The following is a 26749-nucleotide window of genomic DNA, read 5'->3' as shown; positions in this document are numbered from 1 at the left end:
AGAACTGCCCCATAGAGTTTCCAAGGCTGTAATCTTTATGGAAGCAGACTGCCACATCTTTCTCCCACGGAGCAGCTGGTGGCTTTGAACTGCTGACTTTGTTAGCAGTGGAGCACTTAACCACTGCTCCACCAGGGCTCCTTAAGAATATCATATCCATTGATTTAGTTTACAAATTGATTAACAGTTAAGTACCTTGTAAATGAAAATGAGTTTAATTCATGATTTGGTTTGAGATCCAGTCTTGCCTCTGTTATTGATTGACTGTATGTTCTCGGGTGGTGGTTATCTTATCCATAAAAATTCCTATGATAGGATCATTGGGAGAATTGGCAGAAGTATTTAATTTCTTGGCACTGCAAAAGGTAGTTACTTTCACTGTGAGCCCTTATTTGTTTTCCTGAAATTCAGCATTTGCTGTTGGTGTTATCAGAGGGGCAGATGGACTACAAAAATTGTGGCAGAATTTCCCAACACTGTTCCAAATTTTAGTAGTGTTGCACTAAGTAAATAAAAATAATGGTAATAATAAGAATAAAAATTAACAGCATGCAGTAGTAAAAAGTTTAGGAACTGCAGTATGCTATATATTCTTTTCGGAGATGTACTTGGGATATCAGTGTATTAAGTAAAGGTTTTGAGAAGTTCTGCTGTAAAAAAAATTTTCTTTAACAAAAGTAAACTGCACTGATCGTTAAGCCCTTCTTCATTAAATTTTTTTTTTTTCATTTGAGAGCACTGATTTTAAAGGATTCCAGTATTCCGTGCAACATATGTGCTCCACTGCTATTCATAAGGCTTTCACTGGCTAATTCTTTTCAGAAGCAAACTGCCAGCCCTTCTTCCTAGTCTGTCTTAGTCTGGAATCTCAGCTGATACTTGCCTGCTATCGGTGACCCTGCTGGTATTCTGAATACTGGTGGCATAGCTTCTACCCTCACAGCAACATGCAAACCCCCACAGTAGGACAAACTGACAGATACGTGGGTGCTCACTCATCTGTGCCAAGAAATTGGGAAGACAGCTTCCTGGCCAACCAACTGGAAGAGAGCCATATTTATATGTCTGTTCCCAAGAAAAGTGATCCAACTGAATGCGGCAATTATGGAACAATATCACTAATATCACAAGCAAGTAAAATTGTGCTGAAGATCATGCAAAGTGGCTGCAGTGGTATATCGACTGGGAACGGCCAGAAATTCAGGCCAGATTCAGAAGAGGACGTGGAACCAGGGATATCATTGCTGATATCAGATGGATCCTGGCTGAAAGCAGAGAATACCAGAGGGATGTTTACCTGTGTCTTATTGGCTAGGCACAGGCATTTGACTGTGTGGATCATAACAAATTATGGATAACATTGTGGAGAATGAGAATTCCAGAATATTTAATTGTGCTCGTGAGGAACCTGTACATAGATCAAGAGGCAGTTGTTCAAACAGAAAAAGGAGATACTGCGTGGTTTAAAGTCAGGAAAGGTGTGCGTCAGGGTTGTATCCCTTCACTGTACTTATTCAATTTGTATGCTGAGAAGATAACCTGATAAACTGGACTATATGAAGAAGAAAAGGGCATCAGCATTGGAGGAAGACTCATTAAGAACCTGTGTTATGCAGATGACACAATCTTGCTTGCTGAAAGTGAAGAGGACGTGAAGCACTTACTGATGAAGATCAAAGACTACAGGCTTCAGTATGGATTACACTTCGACATAAACAAAACAAAAATTCTCACGACTGGACTAATAAGCAGCATCATGATAAACGGAGAAAAGATTGAAGTTGTCAAGGTTTTCATTTTACTTGGATCCACAATCAACACCCCTTTAAGCAGTAATCAGGAAATCAGATGATGCATTGCATTGGGCAAATCCGCTGCAAAAGAGCTCTTTAAAGTTTTGAAAAGCAAAGATGTGTCCTTGAAGACTAAAGTGCGCCTGACTCAAGCCATGGTATTTTCAGTTGCCTCATATGCATTCGAAAGCTGGACAGTGAATTAAGGAAGATCGAAGAAGAATTGACGCCTTTGGATTATGGTGTTGGTGAAGAATATTGAATATACCATGGGGTGCCAGAAGAACGAACAAATCTGTCTTGGAAGAAGTGCAACCAGAATGCTCCTTAGAAGCAAGGATAGAGAGGCTACGTATTACATACTTTGGACATGTTGTCAGGCGGGATCGATCCACAGGGAAGGACATCATGCTTTAGCAGAGTACGGGTTCAGCGGAAAAGAGTAAGACCCTCACACAGATGGACTGACACATTGGCTGCAACAGTGTGCGCAAGCATAACAACGGCTGTGAGCATTGCGCAGGGCCGGCCATTGTTTCAACTCGGTGGCACTTATCAACACGAACAACAACATGCAATGTGGTTTGTGAATCACTGCTTTAGGGTAATAATTTTCAAGATGGCTTGGTGATAAAATTCTCTATTGCTAGAGAATCTTCACAATATACATATAGCACTTACTGAATCAGTAGTAATTTATGCTGGCAATGGTAATTTATGAACTTTAAATGAATCACTCCTTTCAATTCCAATTTTCGTGGAATTTATTGACTAAATTTTATGACAGAATATTAAAATTCACTTCAAAAAATTACTGTTAGCAATTTACATCAGAATGAATTCATAGTATTTTTGTTTTAGAGTTAATATTATTCATGAGTTAGCTGCTCATATAGGTTTTTTTTGACTTCTACAGTTATCTTTTTTTTTATTAACTTTTATTAAGCTTCAAGTGAACATTTACAAATCCAATCAGTCTGTCACGTATAAGTTTACATACATCTTACTCCGTACTCCCTCTTGCTCTCCCCCTATTGAGTCAGCCCTTTCAGTCTCTCCTTTCGTGAAAATTTTGCCAGCTTCCCTCTCTCTCTATCCTCCCATCCCCCCTCCAGACAAGAGTGGCCATCACACTCTCAAGTGACCACCTGATATAATTAGCTCACTCTTCATCAGCATCTCTCTCCCACCTACTGACCAGTCCCTTTCATGTCTGATGAGTTGTCTTCGGGGATGGTTCCCGTCCTGTGCCAACAGAAGGTCTGGGGAGCGTGGCCGCCGGGATTCCTCTAGTCTCAGTCAGACCATTAAGTCTGGACTTTTTATGAGAATTTGGGGTCTGCATCCCACTGATCTCCTGCTCCCTCAGGAGTTCTCTGTTGTGCTCCTTGTCAGGGCAGTCATCGATTGTGGCCGGGCACCAACTAGTTCTTCTGGTCTCAGGATGATGTAGGTCTCTGGTTCATGTGGCCCTTTCTGTCTCTTGGGCTCTTAGTTGTCGTGTGACCTTGGTGTTCTTCATTTTCCTTTGCTCCAGGTGGGTTGAGACCAATTGATGCATCTTAGATGGCCACTTGTGAGCATTTAAGACCCCAGACGCCACATTTCAAAGTGAGATGCAGAATGTTTTCATACCAGAATTATTCTGCCAATTGACTTAGAAGTCCCCTCAAACCATGTTCCCCAGACCCCCACCCTTGCTCCGCTGAGCTTTGAAGCATTCATTTTATCCTGGAAACTTCTTTGCTTTTGGTCCGGTCCGATTGAGCTGCCCTTCCATGTATTGAGTGTTGTCTTTCCCTTCAGCCAAAGCAGTTCTTATCTACTGGTTAATCAATGAAAAACCCTCTCCCTCCCTCCCTCCCTCCCCCCTTTGACACCACAAAAGTATGTGTTCTTCTCAGTTTTTACTATTTCTCAAGATCTTATAATAGTGGTCTTATACAATATTTGTCCTTTTGCCTCTGACTAATTTCGCTCAGCATAATGCCTTCCAGGTTCCTCCATGTTATGAAATGTTTCACAGATTCGTCACTGTTCTTTATAGATGCGTAGTATTCCATTGTGTGAATATACCACAATTTATTTACCCATTCATCCGTTGATGGACACCTTGGTTGCTTCCAGCTTTTTGCTATTGTACACAGAGCTGCAGTAAACATGGGTGTGCATATATCTGTTTGTGTGAAGGCTCTTGTATCTCTAGGGTATATTCCGAGGAGTGGGATTTCTGGGTTGTATGGTAGTTCTATTTCTAACTTTTTAAGATAACGCCAGATAGATTTCCAAAGTGGTTGTACCATTTTACATTCCCACCAGCAGTGTATAAGAGTTCCAATCTCTCCGCAGCCTCTCCAACATTTATTATTTTGTGTTTTTTTGGATTAATGCCAGCCTTGTTGGTGTGAGATGGAATCTCATCGTAGTTTTAATTTGCATTTCTTTAATGGCTAATGATCGAGAGCATTTTGTCATGTATCTGTTGGCTGGCTGAGTATCTTCTTTAGTGAAATGTGTGTTCATATCCTTTGCCCACTTCTTGATTGGGTTGTTTGTCTTTTTGTGGTTGAGTTTGGACAGAATCATGTAGATTTTAGAGATCAGGCGCTGGTCGGAGATGTCATAGCTGAAAATTCTTTCCCAGTCTGTAGGTGGTCTTTTTACTCTTTTGGTGAAGTCTTTAGATGAGCATAGGTGTTTGATTTTTAGGAGCTTCCAGTTATCTGGTTTCTCTTCATCATTTTTGGTAATGTTTTGTATTCTGTTTATGCCTTGTATTAGGGCTCCTAGGGATGTCCCTATTTTTTCTTCCATGATCTTTATCGTTTTAGTCTTTATGTTTAGGTCTTTGATCCACTTGGAGTTAGTTTTGTGCATGGTGTGTGGTATGGGTCCTGTTTCATTCTTTTGCAAATGGATATCCAGTTATGCCAGCACCATTTGTTAAAAAGACTATCTTTTCCCCAATTAACTGACACTGGTCCTTTGTCAAATATCAGCTGCTCATACGTGGATGCATTTATATCTGGGTTCTCAATTCTGTTCCATTGGTCTATGTGCTTGTTGTTGTACCAATACCAGGCTGTTTTGACTACTGTGGCTGTATAATAGGTTCTGAAATCAGGTAGAGTGAGGCCTCCCACTTTCTTCTTCTTTTTCAGTAATGCTTTGCTTATCCGGGGCTTCTTTCCCTTCTGTATGAAATTGGTGATTTGTTTCTCTATCCCCTTAAAATAAGACATTGGAATTTGGATCGGAAGTGCGTCATATGTATAGATGGCTTTTGGTAGAATAGACATTTTTACTGTGTTAAGTCTTCCTATCCATGAGCAAGGTATGTTTTTCCACTTAAGTATGTCCTTTTGAATTTCTTGTAGTAGAGCTCTGTAGTTTTCTTTGTATAGGTCTTTTACATCCTTGGTAAGATTTATTCCTAAGTATCTTATCTTCTTGGGGGCTACTGTGAATGGTATTGATTTGGTTATTTCCTCTTCGGTGTTCTTTTTGTTGATGTAGAGGAATCCAAGTGATTTTTGTATGTTTATTTTATAACCTGAGACTCTGCCAAACTCTTCTATTAGTTTCAGTAGTTTTCTGGAGGATTCCTTAGGGTTTTCTGTGTATAAGATGATGTTATCTGCAAACAGTGATAACTTTACTTCCTCCTTGCCAATCCGGATACCCTTTATTTCTTTGTCTAGCTTAATTGCCCTGGGTAGGACTTCAAGTACGATGTTGAGTAAGAGCGGTGATAAAGGGCATCCTTGTCTAGTTCCCGTTCTCAAGGGAAATGCTTTCAGGTTCTCTCCATTTAGAGTGATATTGGCTGTTGGCTTTGCATAGATGCCCTTTATTATGTTGAGGAATTTTCCTTCAATTCCTATTTTGGTAAGAGTTTTTATCATAAATGGGTGTTGGACTTTGTCAAATGCCTTTTCTGCATCAATTGATAAGATCATGTGGTTTTTATCTTTTGTTTTATTTATGTGATGGATTACATTAATGGTTTTTCTGATATTAAACCAGCCTTGTATACCTGGTATAAATCCCACTTGATCATGGTGAATTATTTTTTTGATGTGTTGTTGGATTCTATTGGCTAGAATTTTGTTGAGGATTTTTGCATCTATGTTCATGAGGGATATAGGTCTATAATTTTCTTTTTTTGTAATGTCTTTACCTGGTTTTGGTATCAGGGAGATGGTGGCTTCATAGAATGAGTTGGGTAGTATTCCGTCATTTTCTATGCTTTGAAATACCTTCAGTAGTAGTGGTGTTAACTCTTCTCTGAAAGTTTAGTAGAACTCTGCAGTGAAGCCATCCGGGCCAGGGCTTTTTTTTTGTTGGAAGTTTTTTGATTACCGTTTCAGTCTCTTTTTGTTATGGGTCTATTTAGTTGTTCTACTTCTGAATGTGTTAGTTTAGGTAGGTAGTGTTTTTCCAAGAATTCATCCATTTCTTCTAGGTTTTCAAATTTGTTAGAGTACAATTTTTCGTAGTAATCTGAAATGATTCTTTTAATTTCATTTGGTTCTGTTGTGATGTGATCCTTCTCGTTTCTTATTCGGGTTATTTGTTTCCTTTCCTGTATTTCTTTAGTCAGTCTAGCCAATGGTTTATCAATTTTGTTAATTTTTTCAAAGAACCAGCTTTTGGCTTTGTTAATTCTTTCAATTGTTTTTCTGTTCTCTAATTCATTTAGTTCAGCTCTAATTTTTATTATTTGTTTTCTTCTGGTGCCTGATGGGTTCTTTTGTTGCTCAGTTTCTATTTGTTCAAGTTGTAGGGACAGTTCTCTGCTTTTGGCTCTTTCTTCTTTTTGTATGTGTGCATTTATCGATATAAATTGGCCTCTGAGCACTGCTTTTGCTGTGTCCCAGAGGTTTTGATAGGAAGTGTTTTCATTCTCGTTGCATTCTATGAATTTCCTTATTCCCTCCTTGATGTCTTCTATAACCCAGTCTTTTTTCAGGAGGGTATTGTTCATTTTCCAAGTATTTGATTTCTTTTCCCTAATTTTTCTGTTATTGATTTCTAGTTTTATTGCCTTGTGGTCTGAGAAGATGCTTTGTAATATTTCGATGTTTTGGACTCTGCAAAGGTTTGTTTTATGACCTAATATGTGGTCTATTCTAGAGAATGTTCCATGTGGGCTAGAAAAAAAAGTATACTTTGCAGCAGTTGGGTGGAGTGTTCTGTATAAGTCAATGAGGTCAAGTTGGTTGATTGTTGTAAGTAGGTCTTCTGTGTCTCTATTGAGCTTCTTACTGGATGTCCTGTCCTTCTCCGAAAGTGGTGTGTTGAAGTCTCCTGCTATAATTGTGAAGGTATCTATCTCACTTTTCAATTCTGTTAAAATTTGCTTTATGTATCTTGCAGCCCTGTCATTGGGTGCATAAATATTTAATATGGATATGTCTTCCTGATCAATTGTCCCTTTTATCATTATATAGTGTCCTTCTTTATCCTTTGTGGTAGATTTAAGTCTAAAGTCTATTTTGTCAGAAATTAATATTGCTACTCCTCTTCTTTTTTGCTTATTGTTTGCTTGATATATTTTTTTCCATCCTTTGAGTTTTAGTTTGTTTGTGTGTCTAAGTCTAAGGTGTGTCTCTTGTAGGCAGCATATAGATGGATCGTGTTTCTTTATCCAGTGCGTGACTCTCTGTTTCTTTATTGGTGCATTTAGTCCATTTACATTCAGCGTAATTATAGATAAATAAGTTTTTAGTACTGTCATTTTGATGCTTTTTCATGTGTGTTGTTGGCAATTTCGTTTTTCCACATACTTTTTTGTGCTGAGACGTTTTTCTTAGTAAATTGTGAGATCCTCATTTTCATAGTGTTTGACTTTATGTTAGTTGAGTCGTTACATTTTTCTTGGCTTTTATCTCGAGTTATGGAGTTGTTACACCTTTTTGTGGTTACCTTATTATTTACCCCTATTTTTCTAAGTAAAAACTTAACTTGTATCGTTCTATATCGCCTTGTATCACTCTCCATCTGGCAGTTCAGTGCCTCCTGTATTTAGTCCCTCTTTTTGATTATTGTGATCTTTTACCTATTGACTTCCATGATTCCCTGTTATGTGTATTATTATTATTGTTTTTTTTAATTAATCTTAATTTGTTTGTTTTTGTGATTTCTCTATTTGAGTTGATATCAGGACGTTCTGTTTTGTGACCTTGTATTGTGCTGGTATCTGATATTATTGGTTTTCTGACCAAACAATATCCTTTAGTATTTCTTGTAGCTTTGGTTTGGTTTTTGCAAATTCTCTAAACTTGTGTTTATCTGTAAATATCTTAATTTTGCCTTCATATTTGAGAGAGAGTTTTGCTGGATATATGATCCTTGGCTGGCAGTTTTTCTCCTTGAGTGTTCTGTATATGTTGTCCCATTCCCTTCTTGCCTGCATGGTTTCTGCTGAGTAGTCTGAACTTATTCTTATTGATTCGCCCTTGAAGGAAACCTTTCTTTTCTCCCTGGCTGCTTTTAAAATTTTCTGTTTATCTTTGGTTTTGGTGAGTTTGATGATAATATGTCTTGGTGTTTTTCTTTTTGGATCAATCTTAAATGGGGTTCAATGAGCATCTTGGATAGATATCCTTTCGTCTTTCATGATGTCAGAGAAGTTTTGTGTCAGGAGTTCTTCAACTATTTTCTCTGTGTTTTCTGTCCCCCCCCCCGTGTTCTGGGACTCCAATCACCCGCAAGTTATCCTTCTTGATAGAGTCCCACATAATTCTTAGGGTTTCTTCATTTTTTTTAATTCTTTTATCTGATTTTTTTTCAGCTATGTTGGTGTTGATTCCCTGGTCCTCCAGATGTCCCAGTCTGCATTCTAATTGCTCGAGTCTGCTCCTCTGACTTCGTATTGCGTTGTCTAATTCTGTAATTTTATTGTTAATCTTTTGGATTTCTAGATGCTGTCTCTCTATGGATTCTTGCAACTTATTAATTTTTCCACTATGTTCTTGAATAATCTTTTTGAGTTCTTCAACAGTTTTATCCGTGTGTTCCTTGGCTTTTTCTGCAGTTTGCCTTATTTTGTTTGTGATGTCTTGAAGCATTCTGTAAATTAGTTTTTTATATTCTGTATCTGATAATTCCAGGATTGTATCTTCCTTTGGGAAATATTTTGATTCTTTTGTTTGGGGGGTTGTAGAAGCTGTCATGGTCTGCTTCTTTATGTGGTTTGATATGGACTGCTGTCTCCGAGCCATCACTGGGCAACTAGTTTTTCCAGAAAATCCGCTGACTGGTACGCTGGCTCCAGGCTCTGAAAACAGTCGCTGCCTCCCTGTATTTGTTCGTTCTCCGTCTCTAAATCTGTGTTTGTTGTTCAGGGTTCGTAGATTGTTATGTATGTGATCGATTCACTTGTTTCTCCGAGTCTTTGTTGCAAGAGAGATCCGCGGTAGCGTCCACCTAGTCCGCCATCTTGGCCCCCACCTCCTCATATAGTTTTAAAATTAAAAAAAATTTAGATCTGAGGTTTCAATTTTGTTCATTTTCAGTATGGTTATACTCTTCCTTCAGATTTCTGATTGATATTCTTATTTTCCATCAACTTTGCAGTCATTCTGAAGAGAATTGCGTAGTTAGAAAGAGTTGTTACTACTGGACGTTTTGACTCAACTCATTTTATCCTAACCCTTTTGTGTTTCTGCTTTCCATTTCGGAGGACGCATTCTTAAGGCATTTAAATGAGAACTTGGTAATGTATTTGGAAAGTGATTATATTTCTACAATGGAGTTGATTAGGAGTCAATCAAAATATTCCCCACTGGATTCTACTACCCAGCAACAGAGCAGGCACCAATATTTGTTGGTTGAATATGTGAAGACATAAATTAAAAAAACCTAATGGTGACAGGGTTATGTGGAAGTGGGTAGACTTAATTATTGTTGAAAATAGCACAGATAATTAGAGGGAGGCAGTGTACTATAGAGGAAAAACACCAGACCAGGAATCAGAAAACCTGAGTTCTAATTTCAGATCTGAAAGAAATAGCCATATGACCTAGACAGGTATCTGGGCCTTACCTCGATCCCTTGCCTGTAAAAGGGGAGCTTGTAGTAACCCCACCTGCTGAACTCAGAGATTGTTGGGGGAATGAAATGAATCAACATAAAATGCTTTGCAAATGTACACGTGTAAAAACAACTTTTTTGTTTTTTTAATGCATAGTGCAGTGCTTTGGGCAGTACTGGACAGTAGAGATAGAGATTCTCTTAGTTTTATTTATAATAATAAAAATGATGCTAAAAAACAGGGCCTAGGACTGATTCATGGAATACTTACAGAGTGTTAGGAGGTAGAAGGAAGAAGAGGAACCTACAAAACAGAAGCAAAAGGACCAAAGAGGAAATGGTAGAATCAGGAAAGTTAGCGTCTCTACTTCCCAGGCATGATTTTCATGAAGCTTTGTGTATGCTGTTGGGGAAAAGGATAGTTACTACTTAACAAATAGCTTTTGATTTAATTTTCTAAACTCTGTGTAAGTAAATTTCTCTCTGTCTATTTGGGAAGTATTTGGGAGTAAAGAGAAGTTCACTTCTTGTAAGCTTAAACTGAGAGTAAATTCCTTCACTTAGGTCGTTTAAGAATACTTAGACTTTGCTTTTCTGTATTTTCTGCAGTAACTATGAATTACTTTTATTATCATCACGTTAAAAGTCCTGAATTACTAACCAGTGTTCTTGACTGCTTCTGGGGTGCTGCTGTGATATAGGCAGTGAAGATTCAGTGTCAGGGAAGGGTCCAGGATGATGCGCTTCTCCATTTCTTGCTTAGACACTACTGTTCCCTGAGATACTAAATTAAGTCTGGGAAACAGAGCCCTCCGCCCCACATACCCTGAGTGGTCACGGTAATGCTTTGTCTGTATGTCCATCTGTACTACACATGCAGACAAGCTGTGCTCAGACCTCCAGGCAGCTGTGAACTGCAGGGAATGAGACATGTCACCCACTGGCATCAACCATTCCACGGGTGCTATGTTCATCTGTGACTGAGTAGCACATGAGACATACAGTGTTGGCAAAGTAAAAGCCACTGTTATCATTTATAGAAAACAAGCAGTCAACAATAACAACGATTCTCAAAACGGAAATGCTTACCCCTCCCCAGACTACCCATGTTGATTCTTATGTCGCTGGGCAGATGCACTGTGGCTCAGGTCAGATGCTGTGTTCACATCACTGCTGCCTCCAGCTATCGCTGCCCTGCTCCAGGGGCCCACAGGGCTCCTGAGGCTTCTGCTCTGCCACTTAGCCTTGCTGGCCTCTGCTACCAGCTCCCGCCATGCTACCCCGGCCTGAGGGGCTGTCTTGCTGCCACACTACCTGGGCCCCCTCTGCCCGGGGGGAGGCGAGCAGCCTCTGTGCAGGCCTCTCTTGCCCTCTTAAGCAAGTGTTACAGCTCTGTGTGGTCTGCTGGCAAGCCTCCTGCCCAGAGGTGTCTGGCTGCACCCTGCGATAGGAAGACACCTGCACAGAGTCCTCTGAGGCCACCTCTGCCCAGGGCACACTCAGGCCTCTGCCCCACACAAACAAGTGTTACAGCTCTTTTAGCTCTGCTGACAAGCCTCTTGCCTGAAGGTGCTCAGCTCTCGTTCCATGGGCTGGAAGCCACTGCAACTACCTCACTCTGTGGGTCCGAAGGGTCCATTCCAGAATCTTCGTGATGGTAGTGATGCCCCCTGACCTCAGTAGGATTGGCCCATATGTAAGTCTACTTGTTATGTCAAGGCATGGTCCTCCCAGCAGGACCATGAACTGTCCAATCCCCTTGGTAGATCATAAGTCACTCAATTAACAGTCCAAGTCAATCATTTTGTGGAAATTACAAGACCATAGCCAGAAAGGCCATATAAAAGCAGTTCACTGCCCTGAGTCCCTGTGCACCACTCTCCAGATTGTGAGCACTGTGAAGGCAGGTAACACTAGCTCCTAGCTGAGTATATGAGTCACTAAGAGTATGGCTGAGAAAGTACAACCAAATTGGTTATTTCTTATAAGATGGTTTTATATTTCTTATAAGATTATTAGGGAATGGCTAATATATTTTTAAAATTATTTTATTGTGTATTTGGTAAAAGTTTACACAGGTTCCCATTTGACAGTTTCTATACAAATTTCTCATTGACATTAGTTAAATTTTTTACTATGTGTCCACATTTTTAATTCTGTTCTGCTTCTAGTACTCTAGTTTCCTGCCCCATATCTTCTCATCTTTGCTTCAGAGTAAATGTTGACCTTTTGGTCTCATATAGCTGGTTTTTTAGTAGAGCACCAATCTCACGGGTAATATCCTTTATTTTGTGTGACACTCTGTTATTTTGCTAAAAGGTGATCTCAGAATAGTTTTGGTTTAAGGTTTAAAGAGCATCTCAGGGCACAATCTGAGGGAGTCCTCTGGTCTCAACTGGTCCAGTAAGTCTGGACTTTTTAAGAATTTGAGTTCTGTTCCGTGTTTCTCTCCCCTTCTATCAGTGTCCATCTATTGTGGCCCTGATCAGAACAGTTGGTAGTGGTAGCTGGGCACCATCTAGTTCTTCTGGTCTCAAGGTAGATGAGGCTGTGGCTCGTGTAAGCTCTGAGCCCTGTAGACTGGCTTCTTCTCTGAGACTTTGGCTTCCTTCTTACTCTTTTGCTCCTGACCAGTAGAGGTCAATAGTTGTATCCTAGATGGCTGCTTGCAAGTTTTTAAGACCCCAGATGCTGCTCACCTTGAGCTGTATTATGCCAGTCGATATGAGGCAAAGGTCCTGAGCCTTCAGACCTAGAAAACCAGTCTTGCAAGGTATTTGGTTATACCTGAGAAATATCTGTGATTGTGTCTTATATGAATATATGTGTCTGCACACACGTCTATACTTACATCTGCATTTTGATGCTTCTGTCTGTACACACATATGTATACGCTTGCACCTACCCATGGTCCCCCTGCCAGTAAACACCAATGTCCATTTTTTTCTCTCTCTCTCTATCTGTTCTTGTCTTCTTATAAAAGTGAGATCATACAGTATTTGTCCTTCTGTAATTGACTTGTTTCACTTAGCATTATATCTTCCAGGTCCATCCATATTATGTTTTGCAGACTCATCATTGTTCTTTATGGTTGTGTAGTAGATTGAAGTTGTCAAGAATTTCATTTTACTTGGATCCACAATCAACAGCCATGGAAGCAGCAGTCAGGAAATCAAAAGACACATTGCGTTGGGTAAATCTGTTGCAAAGGACCTCTTTAAAGTGTTGAAGAGCAAAGATGTCACCCTGAAGACTAAGGTGCATCTGACCCAAGCCATGGTATTTTCAATCACGTCATATGCGTGTGAAAGTTGGGCAATAAATAAGGAAGACTGAAGAAAAATTGACGCCTTTGAATTGTGGTTTTGGCGAAGAATATTGAATATACCATGGACTGCCAGAAGAACGAATAAATCTGTCTTAGAAGAAGTACAACCAGAATGCTCCTTAGAAGCAAGGATGACGAGTCTGTGTCTCACATACTTTGGACATGTTGTCAGGAGGAATCAGTCCCAGGAGAAGGACATCATGCTTGGCAGAGTACAGGGTCAGCGGAAAAGAGGAAGACCCTCAACGAGGTGGATTGACAGTGGCTGCAGCAGTGAGCTCAAGCATAACAACGTTTGTAAGGATGGCGCAGGACCGGGCAATGAGTGTTCCGTTCTGTTGTGCATAGGGTCACTATGAGTCGGAACCGACTCAACGGCACCTAACAACAACAACATTTTGCAAAATATATTTGATTTCCAGGAGTGGATTGCCTGAACAAAATCCAAAATGTGCAAATGTGAGAAGCAAAGTAGGAAATAATTTCTTCCATCACAAAAAGATCATTTGCATGTGAAAAGAAAGGTTGTTTAAAATCATGAGATACCTTGGTACATTTATAAAATGATTGAATTATATATTCAGGAAATCTATAAATTTTAGAAAAAAAAGATTGAGTTATATATTCAGGAAATCTATAAATTTTAGAAAAACAGGACATGTAAAATATAAGGTGTGCTGAATATACCTGATTATCAGTCATATGTGTTGGTTATTTTTGGAGAGTGGATTATTGGTGAGTTGGTTAACCATGACTTTAAAATAAAGGACTTTCACATGAGGAAAAATTAAGTCATTGAGTTATGTGCAATACTATGCTTTTGGAACAGGGTGTGTTTGGGGAGAGAGGATCTGGTTTTTGAAAGTAATAGCTAAAATAAAATATTTGAATAATATATGGTTATTAGTTACCTGTTCTAGCCTTTTGTAAATCTACGGTCTAACATGGTAGCCATTAGCCATGTGTGGCTATTTTTATTTAAATTGTTTAAAATGAAATAAAATTAAAAAATTCAGTTCCTCAGTCATAGTAACCATGTTTAAAGTGCTCAGTAGCCACATATATGTGGCTAGTGCTACTGTATTAAACAATGCAGAGAGACAGCACTCCTTTCCGTCACCACAGAAAGTTCCATTGGACAGCGCTGTTCTAAATTAATGAAAATTGCTAAGAGGTTTCAACAAATTTGCAAATTTTGAATGTTGGAGGATAGAATGGCAAGAAATGGAAAACTTTGCTCTCTGAAATTCTTAGTTGGACTCTCCCAGAATAGTTCAATTTTCTGGTAGGGGAGAGAGGAAGCCGACTTTTTACTTATGGAGTTTTAGCTGTGTTCTTGTTTGATATCTACAATAGCCAGGCCAGGCAGGTGATATTATTCCCATTTTACAGATGAGATCAAGCCTGTAGTCGAGCAACCTTAATTTGCATCAAGGTTTGTTTGCCTTTACAGCCTACATTTTTTGGTTTTGTTTTGACTTCAGGAGTAGAGTTGAACACAATTTCCACTTCATGGTATATTGTCATTGATGCTTGATGCAGAAACCCACCTGTTTCTTCTCTCACCTGTAGACAACTGTTCCAATGTGCTTGATGTATCTTTTTGATTTTGCGAAATGCATATTGTGACTTCAAATTTACAAATGTTACATTTACATAGTATTATACAGCTCATGAAATTTTTCTGTTCTACAGTGTTGTTTGATAATTTAAGCACCCAGCTGTCTTCATTTCAAAAGCTTTGTGAGGAAATCTTTCTAATCAATGTTAAACTTTTTGGCCTTTATAATCAGAGAAGTCTGAAAGAGCCCCTCCTCCTTTTGCTCTGAGAAAAACGGTAGAAGGATTATTTGTCCCTGAATGTGTGTAATATTTTCTAAGTTACTTTTGTTTTCTTCTTTACCGTTAGATGGGCAGTGATTGTTCCCCACAGACAGTGCTGTGTCTGTGCTTTTTTTTCAATTGAAAATTTTATTGAGCTAATTTTAGATTCACATACAGATGAAAGAAATAACAGATCCGCTGTACACGTCGCCCAGGCGCTGCTGCCTTTTATTCTTCTGATTTATATACGTAGGCTGGGAAGGGGGTAGTCAGGCTGGTTAGAATCATGTCAAGTGAGAGCCAAGGCCCAGGCATCTCTTGTGAGTATAACACGTGAACTGAACATGTGGACGTTATTTCAGTGGTTGCTTTCCTGAATTTTTTAGTGTGTGTTTTGGATAGTAAAGTTATTATATAGTTGAGCTCTGTGTGAGTAACATGATATGGTGTTTCTTTTAAGCAAATTACTTGAAATTTTCATACAAATATGTTAACGGTAATTGTAGGAATCTGAAACATTAAACTTTGATAGTGATAAGATATTTTTATTTATGTTTTGTTGTAGGTTGTTTCACGAAGAAATCCAGAGGATGTCCAGGAGGTAACATGTTTGTCCATATGGAAATCTTATATACTTGATAAAAATTTAATTGTTTTGCTTAGGAAACTGAATTATTTTTATGCCAGTCTTTGTATTTGGTATATTTGTATGAAGATTGTCTGCAGCTCATAAAATGGTAGCTGAAGTGTCCCTATTTCAGACCTACTAGATAAACAAGAATCTGAGAAATTGTAGTGCTGTTTGATAACCGTGAGAATTGTTTTGCTAACTAGCACTCAGAGATTTCAGTGATAAGTTAAGGGACCCTACTTTCCTATTTCAAAATCATGATACCTGTTTAATAAAAAAAAGAAAGGCACTTGGAACTAGTATTAATTTTTAAAAATTATAATAATATGTTAAGGTTCTCTGCCTACTTCCTCTTTTGTGCTGAATTGACCTGTCGACACCTTGGAAAACAGCTTTGAGTATAGATGTTTCTCTTTAAGGGTCTTAGTTCTTTCGCAGACTCTTCACTGCATTTTTTTTTTCCTTTCTCTCTCCCTAAAGCGACACCAGCCCACTGTGCTTTTCCTTATGCTTAGTTGTCTACCTTTAGGGACCCTTACTGAGGACCACGCTCCTGTTAACGTTATTAATTTACTTTCATTTTGGCCCCTGCTCATGCTCACTAAGATGAGAAGGACAGTACTGGGGATTTTTCTCTCTCTCTGAAGTGTTTAAAATACAGATGTTGTGAACTGGCAGTCTTTGTTCTTCGCGTGTTTTTTGTTTTGGTTTTCCCAGTGAAGTCTGAAAGTCTTTAGGTGGAGTATGTAATTTCCGTTGAGCCACCGGACCTGGTACCCTTTCCTGCAGGATCTGGCTTGATTCATTGCTTTAAGTTGACTGTTTGGTGCTGGTGGATTTGAATTGGTAGCCTCAAGTTTAGACAATATTTAAATTTATACATTACATAGCTCAGTTTGATTACTGTTTCTTGCTGTGTCTGATTTGATATTTGTTTTTGTCTTGTGATTAAAAATAGCCCAACAAAAGACACAGTTTTAAAGACTTCGTACTGTTCCTTAGGAGTTTAAGATGCCTCCATTTCCCCCTCAACAGCCAGGAAGAGAGTATTATAATTGTAATATTGTTATTTTAGAAGAAAAGGATATCTACATATACGTATTTATTTTCAGTGAAAGTAATTAATAAAAAAAAAAAAATTAATACCAGGGATTAATTAAAGTACTCTCCACTTAAGTGTTGTTTGGTATGATTAGTAAGAACTGTACTTGTATCTTTAGAATTCTGCAGGTTACACTGAATTACAATTAGTGCCAGGCTGTTCTGTATTTACAGCTCCTGTAAAGTTGAAATGGGTTCTGTTTCCTTTGCATACGTTGTCTGATTGCTGTGCTGCAGTTTGTAGCTTGATGTTCCCCTTTTCCAGGAAGAATCCTGAGCCAGCTTTTCATGAACATACTCTCTGCCATTTCCTTAATCCTTTTTTGGGGAAAACTCTTTTATATTAACAACTGTTGGTGAACCAGTCATCAGAATACTCTTGTAAGTGTGCTTTAGCTAGAAGATTGCACGGCCCTTTCTTAGAAGTGGTAGAAAATTCTTAAAAACCTGTTTCTGTGTAGCAGCCTTCTTAACACATAAAATAACTTTGCAATTATAGCAATACTTTTTCAGTTTCCCATTTATTTCATTTAAACGTCGCAATTCTCACTTAGGAGAGGAACCAACCACCTGGAATTTGTTTCCGTTTCCTTTCGTTTTATTTCCTCTATCTCTTAACTAATTTATTTAGTGGTTGTTTTAGAATGTAATCAGGTTTCACAGGGCTATTGATGGTTAGTAGATGTACTGCTAGTCCAAACAAATATAGGGCTAATAGTACGCTCTTCTTATAAAACTGGAGAGATTTTGTTGTTTTTTTCTGCATTCCTTGGCACATGCCACCAGAAATCACTGTTTTCTTTTCTTCCTAATACTAAAATACTCACTTGGAGTAAATAATTTAAATTATGTAGGGTAGCTTTCTTTTTTAAAAAAATCTTCAAAATAATTCCCTCTAAATTTTTATTTATCAAGAAGAGCATAGGTTCATCTGAAGGGAGACAGCAACAGGTCCTTGGAGGCCTCTTATTCGGTGGGTTCTTTACAGCATGAACAGTCTGCAGAAGGATGAGAAAGACATGGAAGTGTTGCCTTCCTCTTTAAAAAAAAAAAATCTATATCGTTTTCTCTATAGGTTCCAAATTTCACTGGCAGCAGTTGGGAAAGGAAAAGAACTGAAATAAAACTTTCCTTCTGTACATCATGTCAGAAATCTTTACTAAGTTGTTTCAAAACTAGAATAGTTTTAGAAAAAAGAAATGTGTCAAGAGAAAGAAAAGGCTGTTGAAAAAAGGGAAAAAAAACCCATAAGCGAATGGCATGATAGTAATGTTGATAGCAAGGTAAGAAAATCCAGCAAGTTTTAAATGCTATATGAGAGTAAAAAGGACAAAGTTAATTGAATTGGGTGATTTTGTAGAATACAAGAGATCTGAAAGTTTTTGGTGTCAGTAAGTATGATTATCTGAAAAGAAAGCATTTAATATGTGTAAGAAATATATTTAAGGGAATGTCTTAGTTATTTAGTGCTGCTCCTTGGAAACTCTATGGGGCAGTTCTGCTCTGTCCTATAGGGTCGCTATGAGTCAGAATTGACTCGACGGCACTGGTTTTTTTGGATAACAGAAATACCACAAATAGATGGCGTTAACAAAGAGAAATTTATTCTCTCTCAGTCTAGTAGGCTAGAAGTCCAAATTCAGTGTGTCAGCTCCAGGGGAAGGCTTTCTCTGTTGACTCTGGAGGAAGGTCCTTGTCATCAGTCTTCCCCTGAACTAGAAGCTTTCTCCATGCAGGAATCTTGGGTCCAGAGGACACGCTCTGCTCGCAGTCCTGCTTTTGGTGATATGAGGTCCCCAAGTCTCTCTGCTCACTTCTCTCTTTTATATCTGAAAAGAGATTGGCTTAAGACACTGTCTAGTAAATCTCATTAACATAACTGCTACTAATCCATCTCAGGAAACCCTGCTGGTGATGTGGTCAAGCGCTACAGCTGCTAACCAAAAGGTTGGCAGTTCAAATCCACCAGGCGCCCCTTGGAAGCCCTAGGGGACAGTTCTGCTCTGTCCTATAGGGTCGCTATGAGTCAGAATCGATTTTACAGCAACAGGTTTTTTTTTTTTTTTTTTTTTAAATCCGTCTCATTACATCATAGTGATAGGATTTACAACACAAATGGAAATCACATCCGATGACAAAATGGTAGACAGTCATACAATACTGGGGCTCATGACCTAGCCAAGTTGGCAGATATTTTTTGGGGACACAATCTAATCCATGACAGGGAATGTTTTAATTAAGCTCGTATTAAGTTTTTGGCCTTATACACGATAGTCACTGGATTAGTGTCTCAGCGAAGAGTTTTATTTGGAGTGACTTTGATGAATAAGAAGTCTCTGCAGGATTGATTTGGTAATGCAGTAGCTGTTATACAACTATTTTTTCAATGGGAAAAGTTGAAAATATATTAGAGAATTTTGAATGTGTCATTCAGGATTTTGTGCAGTCCGGATATAAACATTAATACCTACAGAGGAAATGTGCTTTTGTTACACTTGTCCATTTTGAAGATTTCTGGAATCTTCAAACCTAAAAGGAATAAGAAGAAAAGGAGGTCGTGGATGGTGGCATATTGCAGTGCCTTGGTTTCCTGTATTTCTTGAGGGCTTATGCTTGCTCTCGGGTGTTCTGGCTCTAGAGTCTTGAGAATAACCAGTGAGTGAATAAATTCTTCCCACCTCGGGGGTTCTAGTTCTTGCTCTAACAGACCGTGGTTTATATACCGTAGTGTTTTAATCATTATTGTGATTCAGTTAACTCTTGACCCTTAAAGTAATTCTTCCTTTATTAAAAAACAACTTTAACTAGACTATGGATTTTATTTGCAGATTTAGTTATTTTCAGGAGCTACAGTTTTTTGAAGAGCTCTTATATCCCGTTCACAATAGGTTTAAGGATGGCATTTACTCTGTCTCCAAGGCACTGCTTTCACAAGCCTGTCACCCCTCTCCCCTTTATCCCTTGGCGGTATGGTTCTGTCATAATTTGGTATATTTTTAAAATATAAAATAACATTTTTTGGGTCTCATGACAGAAATATGTTCATGAATCAAAAATTAGAAACTACAGATAAATAAAAACTATGAAAATTTAAAATTGCCTGTCATCTCACTATCCTGAGACCTTTTACTTTTCAGCTGTTGGTTTGGCTCCATCAGCTAGTTCTTCTTGCTCTGTCTTTTACCAGAACTGTTGGTTCTATCAATATTAGCTATCCATATTTGCCTTGTTCATTTCCATTTTAAAATAAAAACCCTTCTTCATCCTAATGGCTTGTCCTGTGGCACAGCCAGGCTTCTTAGACACGGGGGCTTGGTTTCCTCTTCCTTCTGGTGGTCCCTCAATGGTCAGTTCCCCATCAGCCCGTCGTTGGACTCCTTTTCTGGTTACAAACGCTGAGAAACCTTTCCTACTGATGACCGTCTATCTGCTGATGACTCCTAAATTAATATGTATTGTTCAGTTCTCTTTCCTGAACTCCAAACCCATCCAGCCTACGGGGCATCTCCAACTAGATGCTTCACAAGCACCTACTTCAAATATGTCTAAAATTGAACTGCTTTCTACTTCTTCTTTCTTAGTCTTTACCTCAGGGAATAGTATCACCATTTATCAACTTGCAAAAGCTGAAATTTTAGTAATTATATTTGGCATCTCTCTCTCCTTTTAAAAACCTCATCCCCACCCCTTGTTTTATTTTTGTCTTTAATGACTACGACCTAAGATAATTCTTCCTGTATGTCCTTCTCAGATACCCCAGGCCGGCTCAGGTGCCTTCCTACAGCATCGCTGTTGGCATCTAGCCTGCTGTCTTGGGATGTGTCTACTGTGTGGGCTTGTTCTTCCTGAGTAGACTCTGAATTCCTTTAAGGCAGGGACTACATTTCTCATTTCTTTATCCCTTACGGCAACCCAGTACCTAGCACAAAGTAGGCCTGTGAAAATACTTGTTTGGATACCTGTATTTGTTGTTGAAAAAAATGAATAAAAGAAAGCATCGGGGGGAAGCAGTTTGTTTAAATTAATTCATATTATAGTCTGCCTGTAATTATAGCGATTTATAACTATATTATAAATAATAATGGTAATATGATAAAGTTTAGTGAAGAATTTCATATACGTGGAGAGTTTTTTTTTGCAAATCTCTTAAATCCCACTGTTTACCTGTTGGGCCTAATGTCTGCATATTAACGTTAGACTCTGTTGTACATGAGAAGACCTGGAGTTTGTTAGAAGTGAGGTGATCAGGCTTTTTGGAAGCAAAGGCCCTGGTATACCAGGGAGTAGAATTTGACACTCGGTTTAGCCCTATTTAGTGGAGATGGAGGGACAGAATCAGTGATACCAAGACCTCATGTTTTAAATCCTTCTTTACAAAGTGTTTTTTTGTTTTTCTAATTTTATCTGAATAAGGTTAAACAATTATTCAAGTTAATGAAAGTAAACTCACTTCTAAGTGTTGTCTAATCTAGGTGATGATAATTTTGTATTTTGAAATATAATAGTCTTAATGATATTCTCATCAGGATTCACCTTGCCCCCAGAAATCGTAGTGCTACTTTAAGTTGATATTTATAAAATTAGTGCAAAACAAAACATAAAAGTTCATGTCAATTTCTTGCTTCACAGCCATTCTTCTTCAGTGTTACTCAGTTTATTTATCCTTTTAGGCAATTGCTGAGTATGTACTTTGTGTTTAGAAATTATCTAAATTAATTATTTAAAAAAATTAAAAAAAAATTATTTTCTGTTTATACACATGGTGTTTTTGAGGCAGAATATATATTTTGACATCTAGTTCATTTCCAGGCCAATAGTTAGTTTTTTTTTTTTTTAATTGTGGTAAAAATATATACAACAAAACATTTGCCAGTAGTTATTGGTTTTTGAAGAGGTTAATGACATTTTTTATAGTATGCACCCTCTTACCCTCTTTGTGCCAGGTTGAATATTTTTCCAATATGAAGAAAACAGTACTTGTTTAAAATGAATTTGAAAACTAAAACAGAGCAGTGTGAGGAAGAATGGCTGCTTTATATTTTAAAAGCGAATATTATCAGTTAACTTTAGATGACCCACATTGGTTAGAACCCGTGTTTGTTTCCCTTTGCGTGACTGTTGTAAGCATTTAATGGAAAGATGATCAGTTGTTCAGATGTGTGAACCTAAACGGTTTCACGGTAGATGCCTATGTCATTCTGTCTTCTCCTCAGATAATCGTGTGGAAGAGATACAGTGACTTTAAGAAACTGCACAAAGAACTCTGGCAAATTCACAAAAACTTATTCCGACATTCAGAATTGTTTCCTCCGTTTGCTAAAGGAATAGTGTTTGGTAAGTGGTTATCTTGGAATTGCTATTTTAAAGAAGTGACTGTTAGTTAATTCTGCATGCCTGCTAAACCCAGAAATGCTCTACCATGAAGTCAGAAGCCCCTCTTATTAAGGTAGTTAATTTAATTCAGTAAGCATCTGAAGCTGTTCTTTCATGTTGTTGGTATAACATCAGGAACTCAAAGTAGATTTACTTCTTCCGTCCGTGAAACAATAAGAACCCCAAGAATTTATTTTCTCACAGTTTTGGAGACAGACCAGAAGTCTGAAATCAGTACCATTGGGCTGAAATCAAGGATTGACAGGGCCACGCTCCTCCAGAGGCCCTAGGGGAGAATGCATTCCTTACCTCTTCCCGCTTCTGCTGGCTGCCGCCATTCCTTGGCCTGTGGCTGCACCACTGGAATCTTCAAGGCCTGCGTCTTCTAATCGCTCTGCTCCATCTTCATGACACTTTCTCCTCTGTGTGAAATCTCTCTTTCTTTTCAGGACACTTACGACATTTGGTGGCCACCAAGATAATTTAGGATAGTCTTCCCCATCTCAAGATCCTTACTTTAATCACACCTGCAAAGACCCTTACTCCAAATACAGGAACACTTCTAGGTTCGAGGGATTAGGACCTGATAACTACCACTCTGTATGTTCGTTTGTTTTTCTCCTTTCCTTCCTCCCTGACTTCCTTTCTTTGTTCTAATAACTAACCTTTGGAGAGACCCTTTTAAGACCATGAAAATATCCTACTCTTCATCAAAACTGCCCCTTTGATTTAGCATCTGTTAGTGATTCCTACATGAGCCACTCTCTATGTAATGGTGACAAAATAATGATTTTTCAAGTCCAGCATCGTGTCTGTTCCCTCCCATCTCCCTTTATCTATCTGCCTGTCACTGGATATGGATTCATATACCTGTTTTTTCCAGTAGCTTAGGATTTATTAATGTACTTAATTATTTTGATGCTAAATTGCCTCAGCTGTAACCAATAGGAGCCCCTTTAAGCTGACTTCTATGTCCTTGTAACATGGTTTCATCATATATATATATATATATATTTATTTATTTACTGAGTACTTCCTTTATTCAGACATAACAAGATGTTCATTGGTCATCTTGAATTTATTCTGGTCTAGCCCTGGAATCAGCCATTTCTTCAAGAGCAGTTGCTCTTAGTGGGCGGTGGTGTTAGAGACTGTGCCAGTTGTTAATTTATTGCCTCTTACCTCCAAACCCAGCCTTTGTTGCATTGTTGGACCTCCTTTTCCAGTTGACTTGGATAAACTTACTCAGTAGAGGGTGTTGGAGGGACACTGTGGCAGATAGGGGTCTGGTGTGTTTCTTCTGCTTCTGGCTGTACGCTGCCAGTGGCTTGTGGGGGACACTTTGGGGAGCGAACCCTCTGTCTGATGTTGTTGCCAGTCTCTGCCTGCGGCTCCCTGCCTTTCAGCCGTGGCTTCTGGCACTGCAGCAGGGAGTTCCCTGCTTGCCAGTCCCGGCCTGTGGTTCCTTGCCCATCAACCTTGGCCTTCTAACTGTAGACCAGCTGTGGTCTGGGCAACCTATTCTTTATGAGACCTACCCTGTCCAAATCACTGTGTGGATTCCATTTTCTGACTGGATCCTGGCTGATACAGGGACTGTGATCTGGGTATATGTAAGCTCATTGCCCCTTGGCTTCTAGGCTCTTTCAGCAGCTAGAGTTAGGAAACATAAAGCATTTATATGCAGACATATGTACAGTACATGAATTTATACACACTTCTATTCAAACCTACATGCATGTGCATATTTTAGAATTGTTCACGATATCTTTTGTCAAACTTTTCTTTTAATATGGTCGGTATTATCTGTCTTTTTTTCCTTCTAGATTTTGGGTTTCCAGTCTTGATTAGAAATATCTGCTGACACCTGCATTTTCTTGTAAGATTACTGTAGTTTTAAAAACATTAAGGAATAATCCATGTGGAACTTGCAAGTGAATGGGTTGTCAATTGGTGCTCCATTTTACTTTTAGATGGTTAGATATCTGTTCTACAATAATGTATTAAATAATCCATTGTTTTCCCAATGAAATTGGACTTCCATCTTTGTTATGTATGAACTTTTCATATGCGTTGCTATTAATTAAGGATTTCTTTTTTGTGGCATTTATTTATTCTTATATCAATACCTACTTCTGTACCATACTGATATTCTTACAGTGGTTTTATGGAGTATTTTCCCGTAACTGGTACCAGCTATATTTTTCATTCTTTCGGGAGATTGTTGCCTTTCAAGATTGGCCTGCAATTCCTGGCCTAGAATTACACTGGTATCTCTTGGTTCTAAGAATGTGCCCATTCCAAAGTGAGATGATCCAGCAGAATGTGGAACTTATTGAACAATACCATTAATATCACACACAAGTAAATATGGTTGCAGTAGTATATCAAAAGAGAACTGCCAGAAATTCAAGCTGGATTCAGAAGAGGGTGTGGAATGAGGGGTATCTTTGCTGATGTCAGATGGATCTTGGCTGAAAGCAGACAATACCAGAAAAGTGTTTTCCTATGTTTCATTGACTATGCAAAGGCATTGCGCTGTGTGGATCATAGCAAATTATGGATAATGTTGGTGAAGGTTGGGAATTCCAGAACACTTAATTGTGCTAATGAGGAACCTGTACATAGATCAAGAGGCAGTTGTTCGAACAGAACAAGGGGATACTGTTTGGTTTAAAGTAAGGAAAGGTGTGCGTCAGGGTTGTATCATTTCACTGTACTTATTCAATCTGTATGCTGAGTATATTATCTGAGAAGCTGGACTATACGAAGAAGAATGGGGCATCAGGATTGGAGGAAGACTCATTAACAGCCTGCCATATGCAGCTGACACAACCTTGCTTGCTGAAGGTGAAGAGGACTTGAAGCACTTACTGATGAAGATTGAAGACTACAGCCTTCTGTATAGATTACACCTCAACATAAACAAAACAAAAATCCTCACAACTGGACCAATGAGCAACATCACGATAAATGGAAAGAATATTCAAGTTGTTCAGGATTTTGTCTTACTTGGATCCACAATCAATGCCCATGGAAGCAGCAGTCAGAAAATCAAATGACATATTACATTAGGTAAATCTGCTGCAAAAGGCCTCTCAAAAAGCAAAGATGTCACTTTGATGACTAAAGTATGCCTGACCCAAGCCATGATACTTTCAGTTGCCTCACATGTATGCGGAAGTGAATAAGGAAGACTGAAGAAGAATTGATGCCTTTGGGTTATGGTGTTGGTGAAGAATATTGACTATATCATGGACTGCCAGAAGAACAAACAAATCTGTCTTGGAAGAGGTATAGCCAGAATGTTCCTTAGAAGCGAGGATGGCAAGACTTGGTCTCATGTACTTTGGACTGGTCCCCCAGGAGGGACCAGTCCCTGGAGGAGGACATCATACTTGGTAGAGAGTCAGTGAAAAAGAGGAAGACTCTCAATGAGATGGATTGACACAGTGGCTGCAACAATGGGCTCAAACATAGCAATGATTGCGAGGATGGCACAGGACCAGGAAGTGTTTCGTTCTGTTGTACATAGGGTTGCTATGAGTCGGAAGCAACTCGATGACACCTAACAGCAACAGCAAGAATTGTCAATTATCCATTTATTTCCTCTTAACTTCAAGACCCTTCTTCCATTTCCTGTTGTATGATAATTGTTTGGGCCCTTTCAGCATTTTTCCTTTGCAGTGAGCATGCTGCTAAGCTTGGCAGTAGGTAGTGTTGGAGGGGCATTGCAGAAGGGTAGGGGCTTTTCTTCCTCCTCCCGATTTAGTGATTTCATTTATTCTTGCTTCTGCTGTAATGTTGCCAGGGGCATTCTATTCTAACCACACAGCAGTATAGGCTTGCAGCTTCAGCCGGGTTCGTAACCACTTCGCTGAGGACATCAGGGCACCCCAGGTCTGCTGGAGAGCGGGCTTTTGACTTTCCTACTCCCTTTGTGTACCTGCCCCTAAGCTTTGGCCTACCAGCACCTTGGAGCATTGTTTCCAGTGCTCCTTCCAGCAACATGGACATTGTGCACCCCAGGCTTTGTCTCACCAGCAAGCAGGCGCCCAATGTCCCTTTCTCCTTCTGTATGCCTCTCCTCTGAACTTGGTGTACCTTTACCCCCAGAAGGGTGTTTCCCATGGCCTTCCCCATACAGATACTGCATATCCAGGGCTTGTGTTACCTTGCTCGTGAGTAGGTTCCTGGCACCCTGACTGCCTGCCAGCCTGGGCCACCTGGATTCTGGAGGCGTCTTTTCTGACAACTGTGGATCAGCTCTGGCCCAGGAAACTTGTCCCCCATCGAACAGGCTACAACCACACCTTCTCCAAGAAGGTCCGATTCCAGCCTCGAGGAAGGGTTTCCCCTTTCAAGTTTTTCCTCAACTGTGGGGTATTCTTTAGAGCTCTCTTTTTTCCATCTTTCATTATTCTTCTGTCATGGTTAATAATTCTTTATATTAAACTTTTTCCATATTGTGGGGTGGTTTTGGTCTCTTGGTTGGACTGTAATTTATGCAGATCCTACTGATTTAGGAAGAATTCTGAATGATCTGAAATTATTCTGTCTCCACTGGCTTCCGGTCCACGAGATAGAGATTTCTTCAGGCTGATTGCAGGACTGAGAGTCACTGAGGTTCACACTTGCTTCCTCAGGATAGTCTGATGATTC

General features: G+C 39.1%; 1 protein-coding gene across 22 annotated transcripts in view; it reads left to right on the top strand.

Annotated features, from left to right (window-relative positions):
- The window catches only part of RPS6KC1 (ribosomal protein S6 kinase C1), a 198226-nt gene that overhangs the window by 12586 nt on the left and 158891 nt on the right, over window positions 1-26749 (top strand). For 16 of the 22 annotated variants that reach the window (XR_002783603.2, XR_010319450.1, XR_010319449.1 and 13 more), the window contains exons 2-3: window positions 15548-15583; window positions 21928-22048. Coding sequence is in view for 9 of the 22 variants with exons in the window: in XM_010599396.3 (XP_010597698.1) it covers window positions 15548-15583; window positions 21928-22048 (157 nt within the window). In the remaining 13 variants the exon portion in view is untranslated. Of the gene's footprint in view, window positions 1-15547; window positions 15584-21927; window positions 22049-26749 lie in introns of those variants that run through there. The other 6 variants (XM_003419889.4, XM_023538676.2, XM_023538687.2 and 3 more) reach the window with 5 other exon arrangements.

The sequence above is a fragment of the Loxodonta africana genome, chromosome 25 (genome assembly GCF_030014295.1).
Source record: "Loxodonta africana isolate mLoxAfr1 chromosome 25, mLoxAfr1.hap2, whole genome shotgun sequence".
NCBI classification, from domain to species: Eukaryota; Metazoa; Chordata; class Mammalia; order Proboscidea; family Elephantidae; genus Loxodonta; species Loxodonta africana.
This window is presented reverse-complemented; position numbering and strand designations above follow the sequence as displayed.